A 22,840-nucleotide genomic window follows, 5' to 3' on the forward strand; every position below is an offset into this window, starting at 1 on the left:
AGCAACTCTTCGCAAACGCCGCTGTTCTCTGTCGTTAAAAAAGCTGTCGAGCTCTGCGTTGTTCGCGGTGAGAGGTGATGACTGAAATTTGGTATTTGCGGTGCGCTCTTGATACTGTCAATTTTGGAATATTGAATTCCCTGTCTACATCCGAAATGAAAAGTCCCATGCATCTAGCTGCAACTACCATTCCCCGTCCAAAGTCTGTTAATTCTCGTCATACGACCATAGCCATGTCAAAAAACTTTTTACGTGAATCCCCTGAGTACAAATGATAGCTCCGCCAATGCACTCCCCTTTTATGCCTTGTGTACTCGAAAATACCGCCGTATGTATACGTGCTTATCGATATCCTATGACTTTTGTCATCTGAGTGTTTTTTCCGCATCGCTTGTACTTTTATGAATAGCTGCAAGCAGTGTCTTGTTAAGTGCTGGCCGGCTAGTTGAAGAGGAACATAATATCGTGAGGTGTAAGCCTTTGGCCATAGTTCCCAATCTCTCCTCTGATTTCAAGCCTGATCTTGTGACCGAGCGAGGTGGCGCAGTGGTTAGCACACTGGACTCGCATTCGGGAGGACGACGGTTCAATCCCGTCTCCGGCCATCCTGATTTAGGTTTTCCGTGATTTCCCTAAATCGTTTCAGGCAAATGCCGAGATGGTTCCTTTGAAAGGGCACGGCCGATTTCCTTCCCAATCCTTCCCTAACCCGAGCTTCCGCTCCGTCTCTAATGACCTCGTTGTCGACGGGACGTTAAACACTAACCACCACCACCTGATCTTTTGTCAACATTTTGATCTCTGCGTATCTGCTACACACAACACTACCGATTCACTACTTATGCTGCTGTTGGTCTACTCACAGAAATTTTTACAAGTTTTGTCATATACTGCACCTAGCAGAGGAATATTCACTGCCCTTGAAAACCGTAGCAAAGGTCCAAAGGACCTGTCTGTCTTTTGAGAACAACGTTTTACAATTTATTCGTAAACTATTCCTTATGATATTTCCTTTTATAATACCGTAATTGTCCGCTGTCATATGGCAGAACCGTATTTAAATGCTTGCAGTATTTTTCCGCTCTAGTGATGTCCGTTTTCTAAATTCATCTCCTATTCGTGGTAGCACTTTAGAAATTCATCTTCAGAAACCTACTCCTGGGTTCAGTACAGCACCTGATTCCAAAAGAACAGTTGCGCCTGTGTGATTCCGATATCACTGCTTCTGCGACGTTTTGCAACCTTTATTTCTGTGTCAGAATTATTTTCCTTCGTTCTCTGTATCTTCACATTTATTGTTTCGTGATTTTCTGGAAGAAAGGAATCATTTACTTTCAATGTGTTTATTCTCATCTGGAATTATCTCTCTTGTCAATGGAAAATTTCTTGTAGTATTTCATTTGCTTCTGAAGGAAGGACTAAATCACTTACGTACTGGTATGTGCTCCTTCAAACTTTTATACCCATTACCGATTTTGTTATCACGCTTTCATTGTTTCTCTGATACACAGTTTCAGGTGATAACTACAGCACTGCCCAGGCTCTTTCGAATATAACTTTGTCCTACTGTTTCCATTTCCTATAACACAATGTTTATTTTAGGGTATTCCAGATTATTTGTTGTTCTTCGTACTTCATACACTTCTGGACAAATACTTCGACGCCACGTCGTCGAACGGTTTCTCTGGATCTGCAAACCCTTAGAAATAATCTGTTTTGTTTTTAAACTCTCCTGTCTTCGGATACAAATTTTCAGTTTATAATTTTTTTGTCTCTACGTTTACTGAAGACAAACTATCTGTCGACTAGAATATCTTCCGTTTCTTATTCCGTTGTCTATTCTCTATTCTTCTCCTTTATGAGGGTGCGTTATTACAATGTATCCATGAAAGAAGAGACGTAACCAGAAGCTCGAAACATCTCCTAAGATGCATCGAAGACACATCCATACTCAAAGCTCTTGATTTTCCGCCGAATGGATGATGATAATAATTATTAGCAGGAGAGAGTTTGAGAGAATGGGTTATGGACGCACCTAGAAGGCTATAAGCCGTGACATCGTATCTCAAGGAGAAAAAGTATTGCCAGTGAGTTCTTGGAGCCTTCTGCGACAGCATGCTTGAATAAGATCAACTCAGCTTACAACACGCGTCACTTCGAATAGAAAACTTACGTTTTCGACGGTGTCTTCATCATAAAGCCTGGCAGGGGGTTCCGCTTATACAGGGTGTTACAAAAAGGTACGGCCAAACTTTCAGGAAACATTCCTCACACACAAATAAAGAAAAGATGTTACGTGGACATGTGTCAGGAAGCGCTAAATTTCCATGTTAGAGCTCATTTTAGTTTCGTCAGTATGTACTGTGACCGATGGATTGGTAGAGGCGGACCAATTCCATGGCCTTCACGCTCTCCTGACCTCAACCCTCTTGACTTTCATTTATGGGGGCATTTGAAAGCTCTTGTCTACGCAACCCTGGTACCAAATGTAGAGACTCTTCGTACTCGTATTGTGGACGGCTGTGATTCAATACGCCATTCTCTAGGGCTGCATCAGCGCATCAGGGATTCCATGCGACGGAGGGTGGATGCACGTATCCTCGCTAACGGAGGACGTTTTGAACATTTCCTGCAACAAAGTGCTTGAAGTCACACTTGTACGTTCTGTTGCTGTGTGTTTCCATTCCATGATTAATGTGATTTGAAGAGAAGTAATAAAATGAGCTCTAACATGGAAAGTAAGCGTTTCCAGACACATGTCCACATAACATATTTTCTGTCTTTGCGTGTGAGGAATGTTTCCTGAAAGTTTGGCCGTACCTTTTTGTAACACCCTGTATAGGTGCGACTGCAGCGCCTGTAATCATCCAAAGAGGGGCGAAGTGACGCATACGTAAAGAGGCGAGTTGGGCAGCTCGCAGCAGCTCCGGCCCACCGCAGGGCCGATGACGTCATCTGGCGCGAGAGAACGGCTCCAAGTTTGGAACTGCCGCTCCCATCTCCCTAAAAGCATCGAGCATCTGTATTTGCTTCTTTTCGGTATCCAAAGCTCGCCACCAGGCCCAACTATGTGTGGTTTATTCTAATCTCTGTTGCGTCGTTTTTACGGGGATTCCAATATGATGACGCATGAGTCAGACTCTCGGCTTTCCAGGCAATGTTCAGCTACAGCCTAGTTCTGAAGTTTCCTTAGTTTAATATGTCGCTTGTGCCTAGTATGACTCTCAGCAATAGTGAGAGCAGTTAGATGTATATAGTTGCTGCCACATGCCCAGGGGATACAGCATACACTGCGCTCTTAGAGCTATGTCGTCTTTGTTGGGGCGTAATATACGATACATCTCTGAGTTGGAACCTTCATCTCAGTTTATGTCTCTGCAGCACAAATCCTGACATGCTGCTCGTTGCCTCACAGTGTGGCAGGAACGCAGTCGGCTTCCCCACTTCGGCCAATTCATGAGGCGTCCTTCGTCAGTGGCACCTGAAAATATTTGGAGTATATCCCTCACTGTGATCATTCTCTCTGAACACTTCTCTCAAATGATGCAATTCACACTATAGCTGGTCATCGTCAGAAAAAATCTTTGCCTTGTGTACTAACGTGTTCACGACTGCTTTCTTGTTGATAGAGTGGTGAAAACTGAAGGTGTTCAGGTGACTGTCACCTTGCATGGGGTTTCGGTACATAGAATGACGAAGTTGGTCTCTCAACTTCTGCTCCGCTAAAACACCCAAGAAGAGTAGCTTTCCATCTCCCTGCATTTCGACAGTAAACTGAATGTTGGAATGGGCAACTTTTATGTGGGTGACGAATTTCTGCAGTGCATATTCGCTAGGAGGCCATATGAGAAAATGTGGTCTTCATATCATAGGAAGCAAGATAGACGAAACGTTGCACAGTTCAGAATGTGCTCCTCGATCTGGCCCATGAAGCAGTTCAGCCGGCCGAAGTGGCCGTGCAGTTCTAAGCCCTGGAGTCTGGAACCACGAGACCGCTACGGTCGCAGGTTCGAATCTTGCCTCGGGCATGGATGTGTGTGATGTCCTTAGGTTAGTTAGGTTTAACTAGTTCTAAGTTCTAGGGGACTAATGACCTCAGAAGTTGAGTCCCATAGTGCTCATAGCCATTTGAACCATTTTTTTAAAGCAGTTCACGGTAGCCGGACACAGTGAGGATTCTATCGCTGTGAGATCTGTCTTCTCACAATATTCGTCATGGTAAAAGGAGTATGTTTTCTTTACGGCATGACAAAAACTTGACGATCACAGGTGGAAACGGTTGTACCACTAAATCGAGTGTGTCTTGAAATGGCACATTGGAATAAAGTGACACTAGGGCCAGATTGGTGACTATGTCATTTTGGCCTATCTTCACTTTCTTGAGTTTCTGCAAGTTAACAATATGGTGTTCACAAAGTCCCTGTTTGGATGCTAACCAACCCACTAGACGTCTGGGCAGTCTGTTGGTGGGCGAACTGATTTGCTGTAGTAACAGGCGTATGAGGGACACCTTCCTTTTGTATCTTACAATCCATAAAGCCTGGAAAGTCTGGTGGCACGTAGCACTTTCTTCACCACTTTGTCTGGCATACCAGAGTCTTTTAATAACTTTTCGGTCCTTCTAACAATGGCCTTGAAGTACTGCCAATGTTTGAATTTCAGTCCATCACAGAATTTCGTTATACGAGAAATATTTACAACCGACTATCGTGTTGGAAACTGTAGTTTCTTAGTAGTGCACACAGTAGCGGTATGAGTACTCACAGCTTTCGCAGTCTCGGCAGGTGGGAGAAGGCGGTTGGCGCGACAGCCACCAGGGGATTTCCCCGCAGCTCCAGTAGTGCCAACCCTGGCGCCTGTTGCAGTACACCACCAGGTATGTATTTGATGCGGTTACCAGAAACTGACCTGAAACAATATTTCGTGGTATGTGTATACATTTTAACAATAAGCCATTACTGACGTCTACATGCCACAATGCATATACACTGACAGAAAAGAAAAATACACTTATAAAATAGACACACAAAATATGAAGTAGTCTGGGACAGCTATTACTTTGTGAAGATTATTTTCGTGTGTCTCATTTGTAAACCACCTGTTTACTGATTCACATATGTTTCCACATTACGCTTCCATTTCTCTATATTTTTGCCACGCGCATATATGACTAACCTGATCTACTAATGTACTGCTTACCGTTAATTTTCTTCTTATAAGGTCCATTCTCATAAAACCAGTTTACTTTTCTTTGTGGATACAGCAGATAGAATAAGAAACATATTTAACGTAAGACAATCGAGTAACATCTCGACAGAATAAACTAAAGAGACGACCTTACAAAGTCAGAAATTTTAATCCGGTATGACAAAGAAGTCTGGGAAGGCCGAGGAAGAGATGGGCACCTTAACAGGCAGAAGCACAGTACTATAGAAGAAGAAGAAGGTGAAGTACTGAAGTATTTTAACTGTCACAAACGCCGCACGATCGTCTAAAAGTGGAATGTCTTTCACGCCCCGTGATAAACGGCGCAGACAGTCGGACACAAAGAGAAATATAGTACATCATGAACCCGTAACGGGAACTAGAACCGACCCATAGTATAGTGGCAATAAGGTCTTACATTTTAAATACACTGACAGAGTTAGAAACTGCTACAGCATGATCACTGTGCTCGAACGTTAGCAAATAGATATTCCAGAATTTGGCTGCAGATGGGATATTTTGATTAAAATTTAATGCTTATGTGAGTTAAACTTCACTATTTTCAGTATCTAGAGGCGAAAAGCCATTCCTAAATATGAAGAAAGATTTGAAGACTCGATGGCTAACGGGATTGTCTGGCGTTACTGGCACTTTTCAAGTGGAGATCACAACACAGTATGCCAGAGGACGTGTGCATGCGGCTTATCTCCATCTTACGTACTTTCACAAAAATAGAACTACTGGCGCGAAGAAAACGTGACCATCTACCGACAAATCGCACGGACAGTTGATTGTTGTGCAATGACTGCAGAACAAATGGTGACTATCTCAGGACGACAGTGTGACAAGAAGAGCAGCCACAAGTCCTTCCACCCCGTGGGAACATCGTAGGATCGTTCCACTGATTCTGATGAGTAGACAGATAATGAAATTCGGGCAAAGGATGCAGGAGAAGTGTCACCAAGTCGGAAACAGATCAGCAGAAGGTGGGTTGAGATCTCGACTTGCTATGTGTTGTTTAGCGATGACACCAACCCACAGTTGACTGAGGTAGAGACAGCTGGAATAACGAGTGGCGACGATGAATGCCGCTCCTGTTGGCGATCAGACATACGTCAACAGACGAGCTGGTGAATGGGGACAGGAAGTCACAATTAGCATGACCCTCACCTCTCTAACTTCAGGGACTATCGTGAAGGAAGAATAGTGAACCCTGTTGTCATGTATTTCGTGGCCAAGGTACCAAATGGCGTAGTCCATGAAAATAACGTGCGCCAAGTTGCAGTTCACACCCAAAACGCCTTGAGGAATGTATGGAATCTTTAATGGTCAGCCCAACCCTATAATTTGTCACCCTTACAGCATGCCTGGCATACTATGGGAAGACATATCCTTTCATACCATCCTCCAGGCAGCAATAATCGTGATCTAACGCAATAGGACAGACCGGAGAAAGTTGACGAAAGGGGCAAGATGCCTAACCACGCAGTTTTTTTTTTTTTTCCTAATAAGCCTCACCACATTACGTTCCTCACGCCGTTACAGTCAAAACTCCAACAATCGAGACGCTCCCGCCAGTTCGGTGTGTGTTAGTATTTGCTGTCTACATTACCTCTCGCCTTATAATTTTCAAGACGTCCAACGTAAGCTTGTGTGGTCTAACAGGTATGATATTTGGTCATTCTTTGCAATATATAGCTATCTCAGACAGTATGTATTTCAGAGTCACTGTTTATTCATGTCTTAGTCTTGTTAATCCTACGCCAAGGGACCGATGACCTAGCAGTTTGTTCCCTTCCCCCCCTCCCCTTTCCCCGCCCCCCTCTTTAAAGCAACCAAATAACCTACGTCAGATTCGATGACTATTAAAATAGATAAGTGGGGTATGATGACGGGGCAAGTTGTTGAAGTCTTCATGTTGCTCCACTTGCATTCTGCTGCTTTATTTTGGTGATTATATGCATTTCTGATTTGTGGTGAGTAATTTTCTGAGCTTTATGGGCAACAAACTGTGCAGCAATTGTTTTTAAGAGGTCTTGACAAGAAAAAAATTTGTAGCTCTGGCATCTAAGTTATTTTATTAATTTATGCCACATCACAGTGAGATCGAAGCTCCTTTGAATGCCCAATTCACAACGTGGCACTTGAAACTATCCTTCGCAGATAGGGACGAATCGTTGGGTTTTAATGGAATATCCATCCGATCACCACGTAATAGCCCGGAATTTTGATTAATTATGACATTTCAGGCGTTGAAAGTATACACTCTACAGTTAACCTCAATGTGTGTGACAGAGCTGGGAGTGGACGACAGTGTATGGCGAAAAAGTTCAAGGCCATTCGACGAGACGGCCGCTGTGGCCGAGCGGTTCTAGGCGCTTCAGTCCGGAACCGCGCTGCTGCTGCGGTCGCAGGTTCGAATCCTGTCTCGGGTATGGATGTGTGTGATGTCGTTAGGTTAGTTAGGTTTAAATAATTCTAAGTCTAGGGCACTGATGACCTTAGATGTTATGTTCCATAGTGCTTCGAGCCATTTGAACCATGCGACCAGTTCAAATGGTTCAAATTGCTCTAAGCACTATGGGACTTAACATCTGAGGTCATCAGTCCCCTAGACTTAGAACTACTCAAACCTAACAACCTAAGGACATCACACACATCCATGCCCGAGGCAGGATTCGAACCTGCGACCGCAGCAGCGCGGTTCCTGACTGAAGCGCCTAGAACCGCTGAGCCACAGCGGCCGGCTACACTGATGAGCCTAACATTATGACCAACAACTAAAACCCTTTTGTTTCACTTTCTGAAACGTAGTAAGCGACCCTTCGCGAAAACTCTTTAGTAGCTTCCAAGAGGCGCTCTGCATCGCGGTGTAGCTTGCTGTCCAGGTTTCGAGAGGGTGCGTTTATGGATGAGGTATCGAATATATCGCTTCCCCCTACTTATACCTCCCGAGGATATCACGAATGTAAAATTAGAGAGATTCGAGCGCGCACGGAGGCTTTCCGGCAGTCTTTCTTCCCGCGAACCATTCGCGACTGGAACAGGAAATGGAGGTAATGACAGTGGCACGTTAAGTGCCCTCCGCTACACACCGTTGGGTGGCTTGCGGAGTATAAATGCAGTAGACGTAGAAGAGGTATGTGACACCAGATATCTATCCACAGGTAACGCAAACCCAAATTTTTGTACAATCAGCTGTACAATCAGATGTATTCCATCGAGTTGAGATCGGAGGAATTTGTGGTAAAGACAGCAACATGAGCTCACTATTACGCTCCTCGAACCAATACTGCACTGTTCTGGACTTGTGGCGTGGACAGTTATCCTGCGGAAAAATCCCACCACTGTTGGTGAAGAAAGCCAGCATATGTGGTACATGTGGATCAGCAACAATGTTCACATAATCCACAGCTGCCATGGTGCATTCGGCTGCTACATGTCTCATAGATGCCTTAGTGAACGTTTATTTATTTAATCGTATGGCTAGGGCCCCCCGTCGGGCAGAGCGTTCGCCGGGTGCCGTTCTTTCAATTTGACGCCACTTCGGAGACCTGCAGTCGATGAGTATGATAGGATGATGATGACAGTACAACACCCAGTCTCCGGGCGGAGAAAATTCCCCGACCCAGCCGGGAATAGAACCCGGGGCCAGAGGATTGACAATCCGACACGCTGACCATTCAGCTATCGGGGGCGGAGTTAGTTAACGTTCCCAATAGCATAATACTGCCTCCACTGATCTGCGGCAGTGGCGCGGTGCATACTTCGAGCAGCCTTTAGTCTGGATGACAGCGTTTCCAGAGAGGACAATCGACCGATCGACTTGGTGTAACAAGAAACGACGTTAATCCTACCACCCGAAACGTTTCGATTGATCCACGGTCCACTGTCGATGATCTCGTGGCCACTGTAATCCTAACTGGCGATGTCGCTGGGTTGTCATGGGAACACGAACAGCCAACCAGTTTCCCCATTTCTGAGATGCTCGTTACCAAGCTCCGTGCCTTAACAATCTGCCCTTTGTCAAAGATTGTTTTGTATTTCCCCACTTTCCGCAGGGTATTGTCTCTAAAATGAGTTCTGATTCGTCTTCCTTACTGCGTCGCGTGATCACAGTGTCACCTGGCATATTCGACTGTTGAAGAACTCCATGTTTAACAACGAGTGCTGAACGAAGAGCTCAGAAACACTTGTACCTTCACCAGCATTGTCGTCAAATGTACCACAGGTCGCCGCCTTTCCACCTTTACAGTACCGTATAGCCTCTGACCACCACGTGGTACGTCGAACACCTTGTTGCCTACTCATGGTTTTACCGTCCAACAACCACTTTTCCATAAATTTTCATGACAGTACCAAGCGAACAAATGGTTCAAATGGCTCTGAGCACTATGGGACTTAACTTCTGAGGTCATCAGTCGCCTAGAACTTAGAACTACTGAAACCTAACTAACCTAAGGACGTCACACACATCCATGCCCGAGGCAGGATTCGAACCTGCCGCCGTAGCGGTCGCGCCGTTCCAGACTGAAGCGCCTAGAACCGCTCAGCCACTTGGGCCGGCACCAAGCGAACAGCTGGCTAACTTCGCCGTTTATGAGATGCTCGTTCCCAGGAACCGGGCCTTAACAGTGTACTCTTTCTCAAAAAGGGGGTTTGGATTTCCCAGATCTGCGGCACGTATTGTCGCCAAAACTAGTCTCCATTCGTCTTCCTTAATGCGCCACGTGGTAGCAACGCTACCAGGCACATCAGTCTCGCGGTTGGCAGTAGTCATAATGTTTTGTCTATATATATTTTTGTAGATGAGACAGTGTAACATTTGAAGAAGAAATCGCATGCATTCATTAACATGGAACTGTGTTTAGAGCGCAGTCATGCTTTCAGAGAAAGTTGGGGCTTCAGCCATTCTGGAATACCGCCTTCTATTTAAACAGTTTCTCTTGTCTAGCAAGAATAACAATGCATTATGGCCGGTATAAGTCCTTCGCACTATCTGTTGTTTGTTGGTCACTCAGTCCATCTTAGAAGACCGTCAAGAATAGTTTCTACACCAAAAGTATTAAAACGGACAACCTAATATGGAATGATCACCAAACCATTTGATACTTCCTGCCAGATTAAAATGTGTGCCAGGCGAAAACTCGAACTGAAGACGTTTGCTTTCCGGGACAAATACTCTACCAAGCATAACTCGCGACTCGTCCTCACAGCTTTGCTTCCACCACTACCACGTCTTCTACCTTCTAAACTCAACAGAAGCTCTCCTGCAAAACTTGGAAGACTAGCACTCCTAGAAGAAAGGATATCGCGGAGGCATGGCTTAGCCACGCCCTGAGGGACATTTCCAGAGCAAAATTTCACTCTGCAGCGAAGTGTGCGCTGATATGAAACTTCCTGGTAGATTAAAACTGTGTGCCAGACTGAATCGAACTCGGGACCTTTGCCTATCTGGAGCAAGTGATCTAGCGACTGAGCTACCAAAGAACTGTCCTCACAGTTTTACGCAACAATATCCTTTCTCCACGGGTGCTAGTTCTGCGAGTTTCGCAGGAGAGCTTCTGGAATGTAGGACATGAGGTTAAGAAGAGTTGAATAATTTCCCTTCGCACTAGCTGAGCTACGTTTTGTTGGACACAGTCCAGCATGAGGAGGCAGTGACCGGTGTCACGAATCTTGCACCATGCCTTCATCATTGTTAACCTGCCAGTTCGGTACGCCAACACGTGGCCGACATCAGCTTGCAGAGACACGTACCAGCATAAGCCCAGCTGACCCTAGATAAGCAAGCTTGTCTGCTAGAGTCAATAAACACAGCCTTATCTCAGGCGATCCACATACAGATCTGTTTCTACACACAATGCATTGTCAGTCAACCGCACTGAGTACCTGTTGTTTTGTTCCCTTACTCTGAATCATTATGTTGAGCTGTGTGTGATACTGTTACAGTGTGCCATTAGAACATATACGGAAAAGTAATTATCTGTAAGGCAGTCAATTGTTGGAGAACTTAAAAATATTTTACATAGGTAAAGTGACACGAGATTTGTTAGTATTTGGTTTCTTAAATGTGTTCCTCGTGTTCCTTTGAAAGCGGCATCGAGAGAAGGGACAATTTTGTCCCTCGTGACTTCCGTCTCGACACAACAAAGCAGTGGTGTAAATTCTTCCTGATAATTTCCATAATGACGCTCCTTCTAAAACATGATCCCCATTAAAATCGCTAGGTACATCACAATTACCTCACTCTTATGTCTTTATCCACCTCTCCTTCCGTCTACTCATTGACATTTTTCTGACCACACATCGCCTCCTACGATTCGTCTACGTTTGCCACTGACCGCATGTGTCAAATAGCGTATAGTTGTTTGGTATTACGAAATTGGCCAAAAGTTACAGTAACGTTCATCACTGGAATTTTAACGTTTTCATGCAATCATAACGTATACAATGGGCATCTATGTGACTACATTTGTGGAATACATTTGTGTCCATTACCTCACTGTGAGCCATCTAGCTTCGAAGGTCATTCAGTAATTGAACAACACATTCAACAAACTTGGGGGCTAATGCAGGGAACTGAAACTTCTGTGTTAGTTGGCAACATTTCGAAGAGTCTTACTCATTTTTCAATAACATTTACGTAAACATAACGTGTTAGGTCTTAGTAACGGTGGTGTATCCGCTCGAAGAATTTACCTTTGCGGGGCAGCGTCCTGTGATCTGATTTCGTTTTCGAAAAGCGTATAGCCGTCAGAAATATCCTTTCGGATGAAAAATCTTACAAGTGGCATAAAATGTGGAACCGACAAGCAATGTTTCAGGCGTCCGGTGGTAGTAAGGAATTGGGCGTATCAAGTTCGTATTGATTCACTTACCCGAGAAGACCGACGATTTACAGTTGAACAAGTGAAAGCACAGCTCATTCCATCGTTCAAAACAACTTAACATGAAACTTGTTCAAGGTGGTTTCCAGAGAGGTTACTGTTCATAACAAAGGGAGGATATACTGCATTTGCGTCGAAATGAAAAATCGTTTCGGCATCGATGGTCGTACGTTTTTGGACAGGTTTTCAGCCTGGATACAGCTCTTTGAGGCGGAGTCCAAGCATCAAAGCATGCAATGGAATCACCCTCACTCAACTGTCCGTAAGAAATTTAAAACGCAACCATCGGATAGAAAGGTCACAATTACCTTCTTTTGGAATGATCGTGGAGATTTTTCTAGAGAACCATTGCTCAGTCAAAAGCTTACTCAGGCATTATTGAGGACCAAGTCTACGCGTTGCTGAATAGGAAATGTCATGGACGGCAGAGACAGCGCTCGGTCTCATATGGGACGACTGACAGGGAAAACTATTGGCAGAGTGAGAGGTCTCTTATATCCCTGACTGCTCCTGCAGAGTGTTATCTATTTTATATTAGAACAAATAAGCCCTCGGTCACAAATATTAAGTCAAAATTGACCAGGTTTCGACGCTACTATTAGCGTCGTCCTCAGAATTAGACTAACTGTTCTAAAACATATGAATTATATAATACATTAATAAAATTAAAGTTCGTACTGACTGGAAAAAGGTGCAGTACTTAGTCACATATTAAAAAAGATCTAAGCCGGAAAGGCGACGTCATGAACAGTTGTAAGCAAGATGGCGAGCCGCTAAGGGCTGCTCGTACTTTAGTGAACAAGGGTTGCAACAAGACTTTTTTTGTTATCTATTTAGTTCGATGCAAGAAGCTTTGCGTGGCATCAAGTGCAGTAGAAACTAGTTTCGAGATCAAGGCAAAGAATTATTCGCCAAGATGATGACAAGATTGGTAAGAAAGTGCAGAAGTGCGCACAGGTTTTTGAGAATCACGTAGAAAAACTGACCAAAAAATTTTATTGAGTTAATAAACTATTTTTGCGCTACAGCTATTTGTTTTATTACTGAATGCCCCTCGTATATTAGCTAACCAAAATGGGCTCGACTATTAACGTTTCACTGTCTTTTACAGATGTGTTGGAGGTTCACGGTTTCGTCGTAATGAAACCAAATTCAGCGTTAATATTAAAAATAATGTTCCCGGTGAAGAGAGAATATACAAATCGATTGGCACTATGATAGACATTGAAGTTAGTGTGATCATCCCCAGCCCGCTTCTCGTGGTCGTGCGGTAGCGTTCTCGCTTCCCACGCCCGGGTTCCCGGGTTCGATTCCCGGCGCGTCAGGGATTTTCTCTGCCTCGTGATGGCTGGGTGCTGTGTGCTGTCCTTAGGTTAGTTAGGTTTGATTAGTTATAAGTTCTAGGCGACTGATGACCTCAGCAGTTGAGTCGCATAGTGCTCAGAGCCATTTGAACCACTTTTGTGATCATCCCCACAGAATTTCTAAACTCTTTGTAAGTACCAGGAATGCCGTTACACTGCCTTCGACTTAAAATGGGACTTCCAATAATACTACTCAGAAATCTCAATTCACCAAAACTATGTAATGGAACAAGGATTATCGTCAAATAGCCATCGAATAACGTTATGGAAGCTGAACTTATGGCTGGAAAATAGAAAGGACACACCATTTATCCTCAGAATACTGCTGATCTGTACTGAACTGCCATTCCAATTTAAAAGACTGCAATTTCCAATCAAATTAGCCAACAGTTTTATAATTAACAAAGCGCAAGGACAAACTTTAAAATATTTCGCGCATCAACCTCGAAGACTCCTGCTTCTCTCACGGTCAACTATGCACAGTTTGCTCTCAAATAGCAAATTCCAAAAATTTGTACATATATATATATATATATATATATATATACCCACGATAAGAAAATGAAAAATGTTGTTTGTAAACAAATACTGTAAATAGTTACAATACGTTTTCAATAAAAAGATTTCACCTCTTATACCTTAACAGGTATTTTAAATAATTGTTACATGTTTTAATAATTTTTTTACCTCTTATACTTTACAGTTTATCTTTTTATTCCACCTACCACACAATACCATATCAACTCCCTGAGTGAAGACGGTTACCCCAGCTAGACTAGTAAAACAAGAAAAGATAAAAAGTGTGAATATGCTACTCACAGTTCCTGCAGAGAAGTCAGCCTTGTGAGTGCAGAGGGTATCTTGTGCAGAAAATTGTCATCCAGATGCCTGCGAACAGGAGAACTGCTTAATACTGCTTGCCAACCATATCAAAAATGTGTAAGTGATTTAAAATATGATGAACTCCATCACTGATGTCTCACAATTTACAGTTAATAAAGCTAACTTCACTGAACTATTGTAAACTGGATTTGTGCCTAGTCGTTTACTGAAACCAAAATATGTCATTATATTTCAAAAAGATGCGATCAGTTTCGGCAGGCTATATTTTCTACATGAATGTAGATGGAAACAGAGGACAAATTCAACTTATGGCAAGGACTATAGATTTTTATTTTCAAAAGAATCATTCGCTTTTATAGAGATATATGCATGTATGCCTACACAAGAAATACTTTTTAATACATTTTTCTTATTAGAGCGCTTCCTTATTTGTTTCTTTAGCACAAATTTTTCAACAGATTTCAAAGTTAACTTCCCCCAGAGTGAGAGACACGAAATTTTAAAGATAGCTCAGAAGTGGATGATAACACAATGTTAATTCGCCTTGTTATCCGCCTGTTCAGTATGGTTGAGGGTGGGGTGAAAAAGATGGCACTGCCTGACATCTCAGCTGCCCTGCAGAACCAGCATGTTTTGAGGGTAGTATCAGAATGTGTTTCAGGAGGTAAGTGATTGGAGGGGCATAGCTGAGCAGAGAGAGAGGGGGAGGGGGGTAAGAGGAGGAGATGTGTGTGGTATATGTGACATACGAATACATGGATGAAGCCATGGCGAAAAGTTAGTGTACTTATGCGTATAGCGTCTCCACAATCCCACCAGCAGCCATGAACTGGCATCTTACAGCTGGTGCCAACAACCACATACTTTCCAAGCCGAAGTTAAAATCTCCATCAGGTATATACCTTCATTCATGTAGAAAATACATTCTTTCAGAAACTATTTGAAACTGTAATAATATTGCTCATTCTAATTATTAATAATAATTTTTGCTTTTAAGATATTTCTCATCTGAATAAGTCTTACTGACTTCACGAAATAAAGTTCATTCGCTTAGAATTCAAGCCAATCTGACAATAGCGTTCTTTGCTCTCTGAACTGTAATAAATAGTTTAGAAACTTACAGAGATCTCAGAGAAGTGACATTCTGGAAGGCGTCGTCATCGATAGTTGTGATCTGGTTCCTCTTCATGACTCTGCAAGAACACAAATGTTTTATGAAATGCCATTAGCAGCGAACGCAGATACTATTTGTATTCGGTGTCTGGGTAGGAGTTACAGTTATCTCTTTTTGCATGAATTTTTCCTCTGGGATCATTTGAAGTACCAAATAACACTGATTTTCCGCCTCAGCCACTCTTGATGTAGGTTCATAGAGCGCCTCAAAGTCAATCCTATCTGTGTCTTTAATTCTGTTTACACCTGGAGATGCGTTTGCGGCACACAAGCGACATGTTTTTGCAGGCATTCTTGGGACAAGAATGTGGCCTACGTACATGAAAAAATATACAGAAAATTTTCAGTTTCGTAACTACAGTTACTGTTTCGTCACTAGTCCTAAGCAATACAAAACCACCAAGTCTCACTGCAGTCTATCAAAAACACGTCACATGTCTCAAATATAAAGGCAATTAAAGATTTAAACAAAACAAATTCACCTGATGACAGCGTGAACATTGTAATACATACTAAATTTGAATAAGAAGTGAGCATAATATGAAATCGGTATTATTACCTGACATTCTAAACAGCAGTCCACTATAAAAGAAGTACGTAGTTTACATACTTATATGCAGTAAAATGAAAAGTTTGGAACAAAGACCCAACAGCGTTTCTCCATTATTACAAGTAGAATGTCACCAATTTCTGTGAGAGCGCTATTCAGATAATATGAACCCTTAGATACGCCCACATCAATATGCATATCTGTCAGTAAAAGAAAGAGAAAAATGCTTCTCTGGCAAAATTGTCAGATATTAAAAGTAAACAGATTTTTAGTATTAATTCTGTCTGTTACAGTCTACGACTCCAGCAAGAAGTATTGCCGAGACATTTAACTTTTAATGTTGTAACTTTCTGCCACAGCGTCTACAAAGTTTTTTTCTCATTTCTTTTTTTTCATATCGGAGGAAGATGGCGAGCTGCAGGAGAGCTAACCCTTTCCGGCCAGTGGTAAAGTCGATACTGTGGTGGTACAATTTATTTCAGAGAATTTGGGTGATTATTTACTTTCGATGAGTTTTGTTGTTGATGGATGAGAGGCTGAGGGATCGCATATAAAGACTTCATACATAGTATTATATACACAATACTTTTCCCCTCGCTTCATTTGCGAGTGGAACAGAAAGACGAATAATAAGAGGCACAAGATATCTTCGGCCATGCAATGTATGGTGACTTGCCGAGTTTTTGTATCTAGACGTAGATGTATATATCCAGTTTAACCCAGCCGTCCTAGTCCTTCACCCCAACAGAACCGACACAAATGCTTCAGTAGTCCCTTTTTACGCAACCAATCACACAGTACGAGTTAACTACGTAGAAATATGTTTCGCAAGTATTGATATTTTACAGTGTCTGCTCCATATGTCAATGAAAATTGTTCACACTGGTGCTGCCATGAATTATTTACCGTGACCAGAAAATCGTCTGATCTGAATTATAGGAGAATACATTGCTTCAGTGTATTAAAGTGTAGACAAAACGTGCATAACAATTTCTACGCCTTTTTGTAATCAACCTCTGAGAAAATAAGAAGAAATAGAAGATTTACACACCGTACGATAACCACCAGAACAGTTGCAGTTGTTCTTCAAATCAAACTCTGTGTACATTTATATTCTTATGAAATTCGTTATCAATAATCCATCAGAGTCTGAGAATGACGTCAATAACCACAACTGCAATATTAGAAGAAAAAATTCAGTCTAGCTTTGGCGCAGAAAGGGGTGATATATGCAACTGTAAAACCCTCCGGTCTACCCATGGAAACAAAATGTCTGACAGTAGCAGAAGTGTTTACAAATGTACGCTACTGGCCATTAAAATTGCTACACCACAAAGAAATGCAGATGATAAACGGGTATTCATTCGACAAATATACTATACTAGAACTGACATGTGATTACATTTTCACGCAGTTTGTACGCATAGATCTTGAGAAATCGGTACCCAGAACAACGACCTCTGGCCGTAATAACGGCCTTGATACGCCTGGGCATTGAGTCAAACAGAGCTTAGATGTCGTGTACAGGTACAGCTACCCATGCAGCTTCAACACGATAACACAGTTCATCAAGAGTAGTGACTGGCGTATTGTGACGAGCCAGTTGCTCGGCCACCCTTGACCAGACGTTTTCAATTGGTGAGAGATCTGGAGAATGTGCTGGCCAGGGCAGCAGTCGAACATTTTCTGTACCGTATCCAGAAAGGCCCGTACACTACCTGCAACATGCGGTCGTGCATCATCGTGCTGAAAAGTAGGGTTTCGTATGGATGGAATGAAGGGTAGACCCACGGGTCGTAACACATAGCCCGCATCTCGTGGTCGTGCGGTAGCGTTCTCGCTTACCCACTCCCGGGTTCCCGGGTTCGATTCCCGGCGGGGTCAGGGATTTTCTCTGCCTCGTGATGGCTGGGTGTTGTGTGATGTCCTTAGGTTAGTTAGGTTTAAGTAGTTCTAAGTTCTAGGGGACTGATGACCATAGATGTTAAGTCCCATAGTGCTCAGAGCCATCGTAACACATCTGAAATGTAACGTCCACCAGAGTGCCGTCAATGCGAACAAGAGATGACCGAGACGTGTAACCAATGGCACCCCATACCATCCCGCCGGGTGATACGGAAGTAAGGCCTTGACGAATACACGTTTCCAATGTGTGTTCACTGCGATGTCGCCAAACATGGATGCGACCACCATGATGGTGTAAACAGAACCTGGATTCTTCCGAAATAATTACATTTTGCCATTCGTGCACCCAGGTCCGTCGTTGAGTACACCATCGCAGGCGCTCCTCTCTGTGATGCAGCGTCAAGGGTAACCGCAGCCATGGCCGCCGGGCTGATAGTCCATGCTGTTGCAAACGTCGTCGAACTGTTCGTGCAGGTGGTTGTTGTATTGTTAACGCCCCCATCTGCTGACTCAGGTATCGGGCCGTGACTACACGATCCGTTACAGCCACGCAGATAAGATGCCTGTCATCTCGACTGCTAGTGATACGATGCCGTTGGGATCCAGCACGGCGTTCCGCATTACCCTCCTGAACCCACCGATTCCATATTCTGCTAACAGTCATTGGATCTCGACCAACGCGAGCAGCAGTGTCCAGATACGATAAACCGCAATTGCGATAGGCTACAATCCGACCTTTATCAAAGTCGGAAACCTGATGTTACGCATTTCTCCTCCTTAACGAGGCATCACAACAACGTTTCACCAGGCAACGCCGGTCAACTGCTGTTTGTGTATGAGAAATCGGTTGGAAACTTTCATCATGTCAGCACGTTGTAGGTGTCGCCACCGGCGCCAGCCTTGTGTGAATGCTCTGAAAAGCTAATCATTTGCTTATCACAGCATCTTCTTCCTGTCGGCTAAATTTCGCGTCTGTAGCACGTCATCTTCGTGGTGTAGCAATTTTAATGGCCAGTAGTGTAAGTTAAAGATGTTACTCTTCAACAACTTCTTCTATACCATGGAGAAATTCTTTAGTGGGGATACTAAGTAATTTTTTTAAGGGAAAAGGAGCTGTAAATGGTCTTCATGTAGCTATGTAAATAAAATTCGTTTTTCATTTTTTGTTTTTGTATAAAAGTATTCAATCGATTGTTCAGTTGGCATGTCCCACACGGACAGGAGGCGTCATGAAAGAAGCAATGACATCTTCTAGCGTAATTGAGGATGTTGTTGTTGTTGTGGTCTTCAGTCCTGAGACTGGTTTGATGCAGCTCTCCATGCTACTCTATCCTGTGCAAGCTTTTTCATCTCCCAGTACCTACTGCAACCTACATCCTGCTGAATCTGCGTAGTGTATTCATCTCTTGGTCTCCCTCTACGATTTTACCCTCCACGCTGCCCTCCAATACTAAATTGGTGATCCCTTGATGCCTCAGAACATATCCTACCAACCGATCCCTTCTTCTGGTCAAGTTGTGCCACAAACTTCTCTTCTCCCCAATCCTATTCAATACTTCCTCAGTAGTTATGTGATCTACCCATCTAATCTTCAGCATTCTTCTGTAGCACCACATTTCGAAAGCTTCTATTCTCTTCTTGTCTAAACTGTTTATCGTCCACGTTTCACTTCCATACATGGCTACACTCCATACAAATACTTTCAGAAATGACTTCCTGACACTTAAATCTATACTCGATGTTAACAAATTTCTCTTCTTCAGAAACGCTTTCCTTGCCATTACCAGCCTACATTTTATATCCTCTCTACTTCGACCATCATCAGTTATTTTGCTCCCCAAATAGCAAAACTCCTTTACTACTTGAAGTGTCTCATTTCCTAATCTAATTCCCTCAGCATCACCCGACTTAATTAGACTACATTCCATTATCCTTGTTTTGCTTTTGTTGATGTTCATCTTATATCCTCCTTTGAAGACACTGTCCATTCCATTCAACTGCTCTTCCAAGTCCTTTGCTGTCTCTGACAGAATTACAATGTCAACGGCGAACCTCAAAGTTTTTATTTCTTCTCCATGAATTTTAATACCTACTCCGAATTTTTCTTTTGTTTCCTTTACTGCTTACTCAATATACAGATTGAACAACATCGGAGAGAGGCTACAACCCTGTCTTACTCCCTTCCCAACCACTGCTTCCCTTTCATGTCCCTCGACTCTTATAACTGCCATCTGGTTTCTGTACAAATTGTAAATAGCCTTTCGCTCCCTGTATTTTACCCCTACCACCTTTAGAATTTGAAAGAGAGTATTCCAGTCAACATTATCAAAAGCTTTCTCTAAGTCTACAAATGCTAGAAACGTAGGTTTGCCTTTCCTTAAACTTTCTTCTAAGATAAGTCGTAAGGTCAGTATTGCCTCACGTGTTCCAATGTTTCTACGGAATCCAAACTGATCTTCCCCGAGGTTGGCTTCTACTAGTTTTTCCATTCGTCTGTAAAGAATTCGTGTTAGTACTTTGCAGCTGTGACTTATTAAACTGATAGTTCGGTAATTTTCACATCTGTCAACACCTGCTTTCTTTGGGATTGGAATTATTATATTCTTCTTGAAGTCTGAGGGTATTTCGCCTGTTTCATACATCTTGCTCACCAGATGGTAGAGTTTTGTCAGGACCGGTTCTCCCACGGCCGTCAGTAGTTCCAATGGAATATTGTCTACTCCGGGGGCCTTGTTTCGACTCAGGTCTTTCAGTGCTCTGTCAAACACTTCACGCAGTATCATATCTCCCATTTCATCTTCATCTACATCCTCTTCCATTTCCATAATATTGTCCTCAAGTACATCGCCCTTGTATAGACCCTCTATATACTCCTTCCACCTTTCTGCTTTCCCTTCTTTGCTTAGAACTGGGTTTCCATCTGAGCTCTTGACATTCATACAAGTCGTTCTCTTATCTCCAAAGGTCTCTTTAATTTTCCTGTAGGCGGTATCTATCTTACCCCTAGTGAGATAGGCCTCTACATCCTTACATTTGTCCTCTAGCCATCCCTGCTTAGCCATTTTGTACTTCCTGTCTATCTCATTTGTGAGACGTTTGTATTCCTTTTTGCCTGCTTCACTTACTGCATTTTTATATTTTCTCCTTTCATCAATTGAATTCAATATTTCTTCTGTTACCCAAGGATTTCAACTAGCCCTCGTCTTTTTACCTACTTGATCCTCTGCTGCCTTCACTACTCCATCCCTCAAAGCTACCCATTCTTCTTCTACTGTATTTATTTCCCCCATTCCTGTCAATTGCTCCCTTATGCTCTCCCTGAATCTCTGTACAACCTCTGGTTCTTTTAGTTTATCCAGGTCCCATCTCCTTAAATTCCCACCTTTTTGCAGTTTCTTCAGTTTTAATCTACAGGTCATAACCAATAGATTGTGGTCAGAGTCCACATCTGCCCCTGGAAATGTCTTACAATTTAAAACCTGGTTCCTAAATCTCTGTCTTACCATTATATAATCTATCTGATACCTTTTAGTATCTCCAGGGTTCTTCCATGTATACAACCTTCTTTCATGATTCTTAAACCAAGTGTTAGTTATGATTATGTTGTGCTCTGTGCAAAATTCTACAAGTCGGCTTCCTCTTTCATTTCTTAGCCCCAATCCATATTCACCTACTATGTTTCCTTCTCTCCCTTTTCCTACACTCGAATTCCAGTCACCCATGACTATTAAATTTTCGGCTCCCTTCACAATCTGAATAATTTCTTTTATTTCATCATACATTTCTTCAATTTCTTCGTCATCTGCAGAGCTAGTTGGCATATAAACTTGTACTACTGTAGTAGGTGTGGGCTTCGTATCTATCTTGGCCACAATAATGCGTTCACTAAGCTGTTTGTAGTAGCTTACCCGCATTCCTATTTTCCTATTCATTATTAAACCTACTCCTGCATTACCCCTATTTGATTTTGTGTTTATAACCCTGTATTCACCTGACCAAAAGTCTTGTTCCTCCTGCCACCAAACTTCACTAATTCCCACTATATCTAACTTTAACCTATCCATTTCTCTTTTTAAATTTTCGAACCTACCTGCGCGATTAAGGGATCTGACATTCCACGCTCCGATCCGTAGAACGCCGTTTTCTTTCTCCTGATAACGACTTCCTCTTGAGTAGTCCCCGCCCGGAGATCCGAATGGGGGACTATTTTACCTCCGGAATATTTTACCCAAGAGGACGCCATCATTATGTAATCATACAGTAAAGCTGCATGCCCTCGGGAAAAATTACGGCTGTAGTTTCCCCTTGCTTTCAGCCGTTCGCAGTACCAGCACAGCAAGGCCGTTTTGGTTATTGTTACAAGGCCAGATCAGTCAATCATCCAGACTGTTGCCCTTGCAACTACTGAAAAGGCTGCTGCCCCTCTTCAGGAACCACACGTTTGTCTGGCCTCTCAACAGATACCCCTCCGTTGTGGTTGCACCTACGGCACGGCTATCTGTATCGCTGAGGCACGCAAGCCTCCCCACCAACGGCAAGGTCCATGGTTCATGAGGATAGCCTTATGGAATTAACGCTGCAACGGTGTTATGGCGTTTGTAGCAGCACAAAGGTGTTGAATATGTTTCCATCTATAGGTGTTGAATATGTTTCCATCTACAGCTACAAGTAGTTTACAGTCCGCAGCTCGTGGTCTTGCGGTAGCATTCTCGCTTCCAGCGCAAGGGGTCCCGGGATTTTCTCCGCCTCGAGGTGACTGGGTGTTGTGTGTCTTTCATCATCATTGACTTGCAAGTCGCCGAAGTGGCGTCAGCTAAAAAGGACTTGCAATACGGCGGCCGAACAACCCTACATGGGGTCTCCCGGCCAACAATCCCATAAGATCATTTCATTTCAGTAATTAACTAGTA

The 22,840-nt window shown here is 43.0% G+C and overlaps 1 protein-coding gene across 1 annotated transcript in view; it reads right to left on the reverse strand.

The window, feature by feature from the left end:
• Positions 1 to 22,840, reverse strand: part of LOC126413133 (lutropin-choriogonadotropic hormone receptor-like) — a gene marked incomplete at its 3' end in the record, with an annotated part of 673,520 nt that overhangs the window by 202,159 nt on the left and 448,521 nt on the right. The window contains exons 6-8 of the mRNA XM_050083025.1: positions 15,424 to 15,495; positions 14,279 to 14,347; positions 4,765 to 4,908 (exon numbers count right to left, since the gene is read on the reverse strand). Of these exons, the coding sequence (XP_049938982.1) occupies positions 4,765 to 4,908; positions 14,279 to 14,347; positions 15,424 to 15,495 (285 nt within the window). The remainder of the gene's footprint in view (positions 1 to 4,764; positions 4,909 to 14,278; positions 14,348 to 15,423; positions 15,496 to 22,840) is intronic.

The sequence above is a fragment of the Schistocerca serialis genome, chromosome 7 (genome assembly GCF_023864345.2).
Source record: "Schistocerca serialis cubense isolate TAMUIC-IGC-003099 chromosome 7, iqSchSeri2.2, whole genome shotgun sequence".
Classification (NCBI taxonomy): domain Eukaryota; kingdom Metazoa; phylum Arthropoda; class Insecta; order Orthoptera; family Acrididae; genus Schistocerca; species Schistocerca serialis.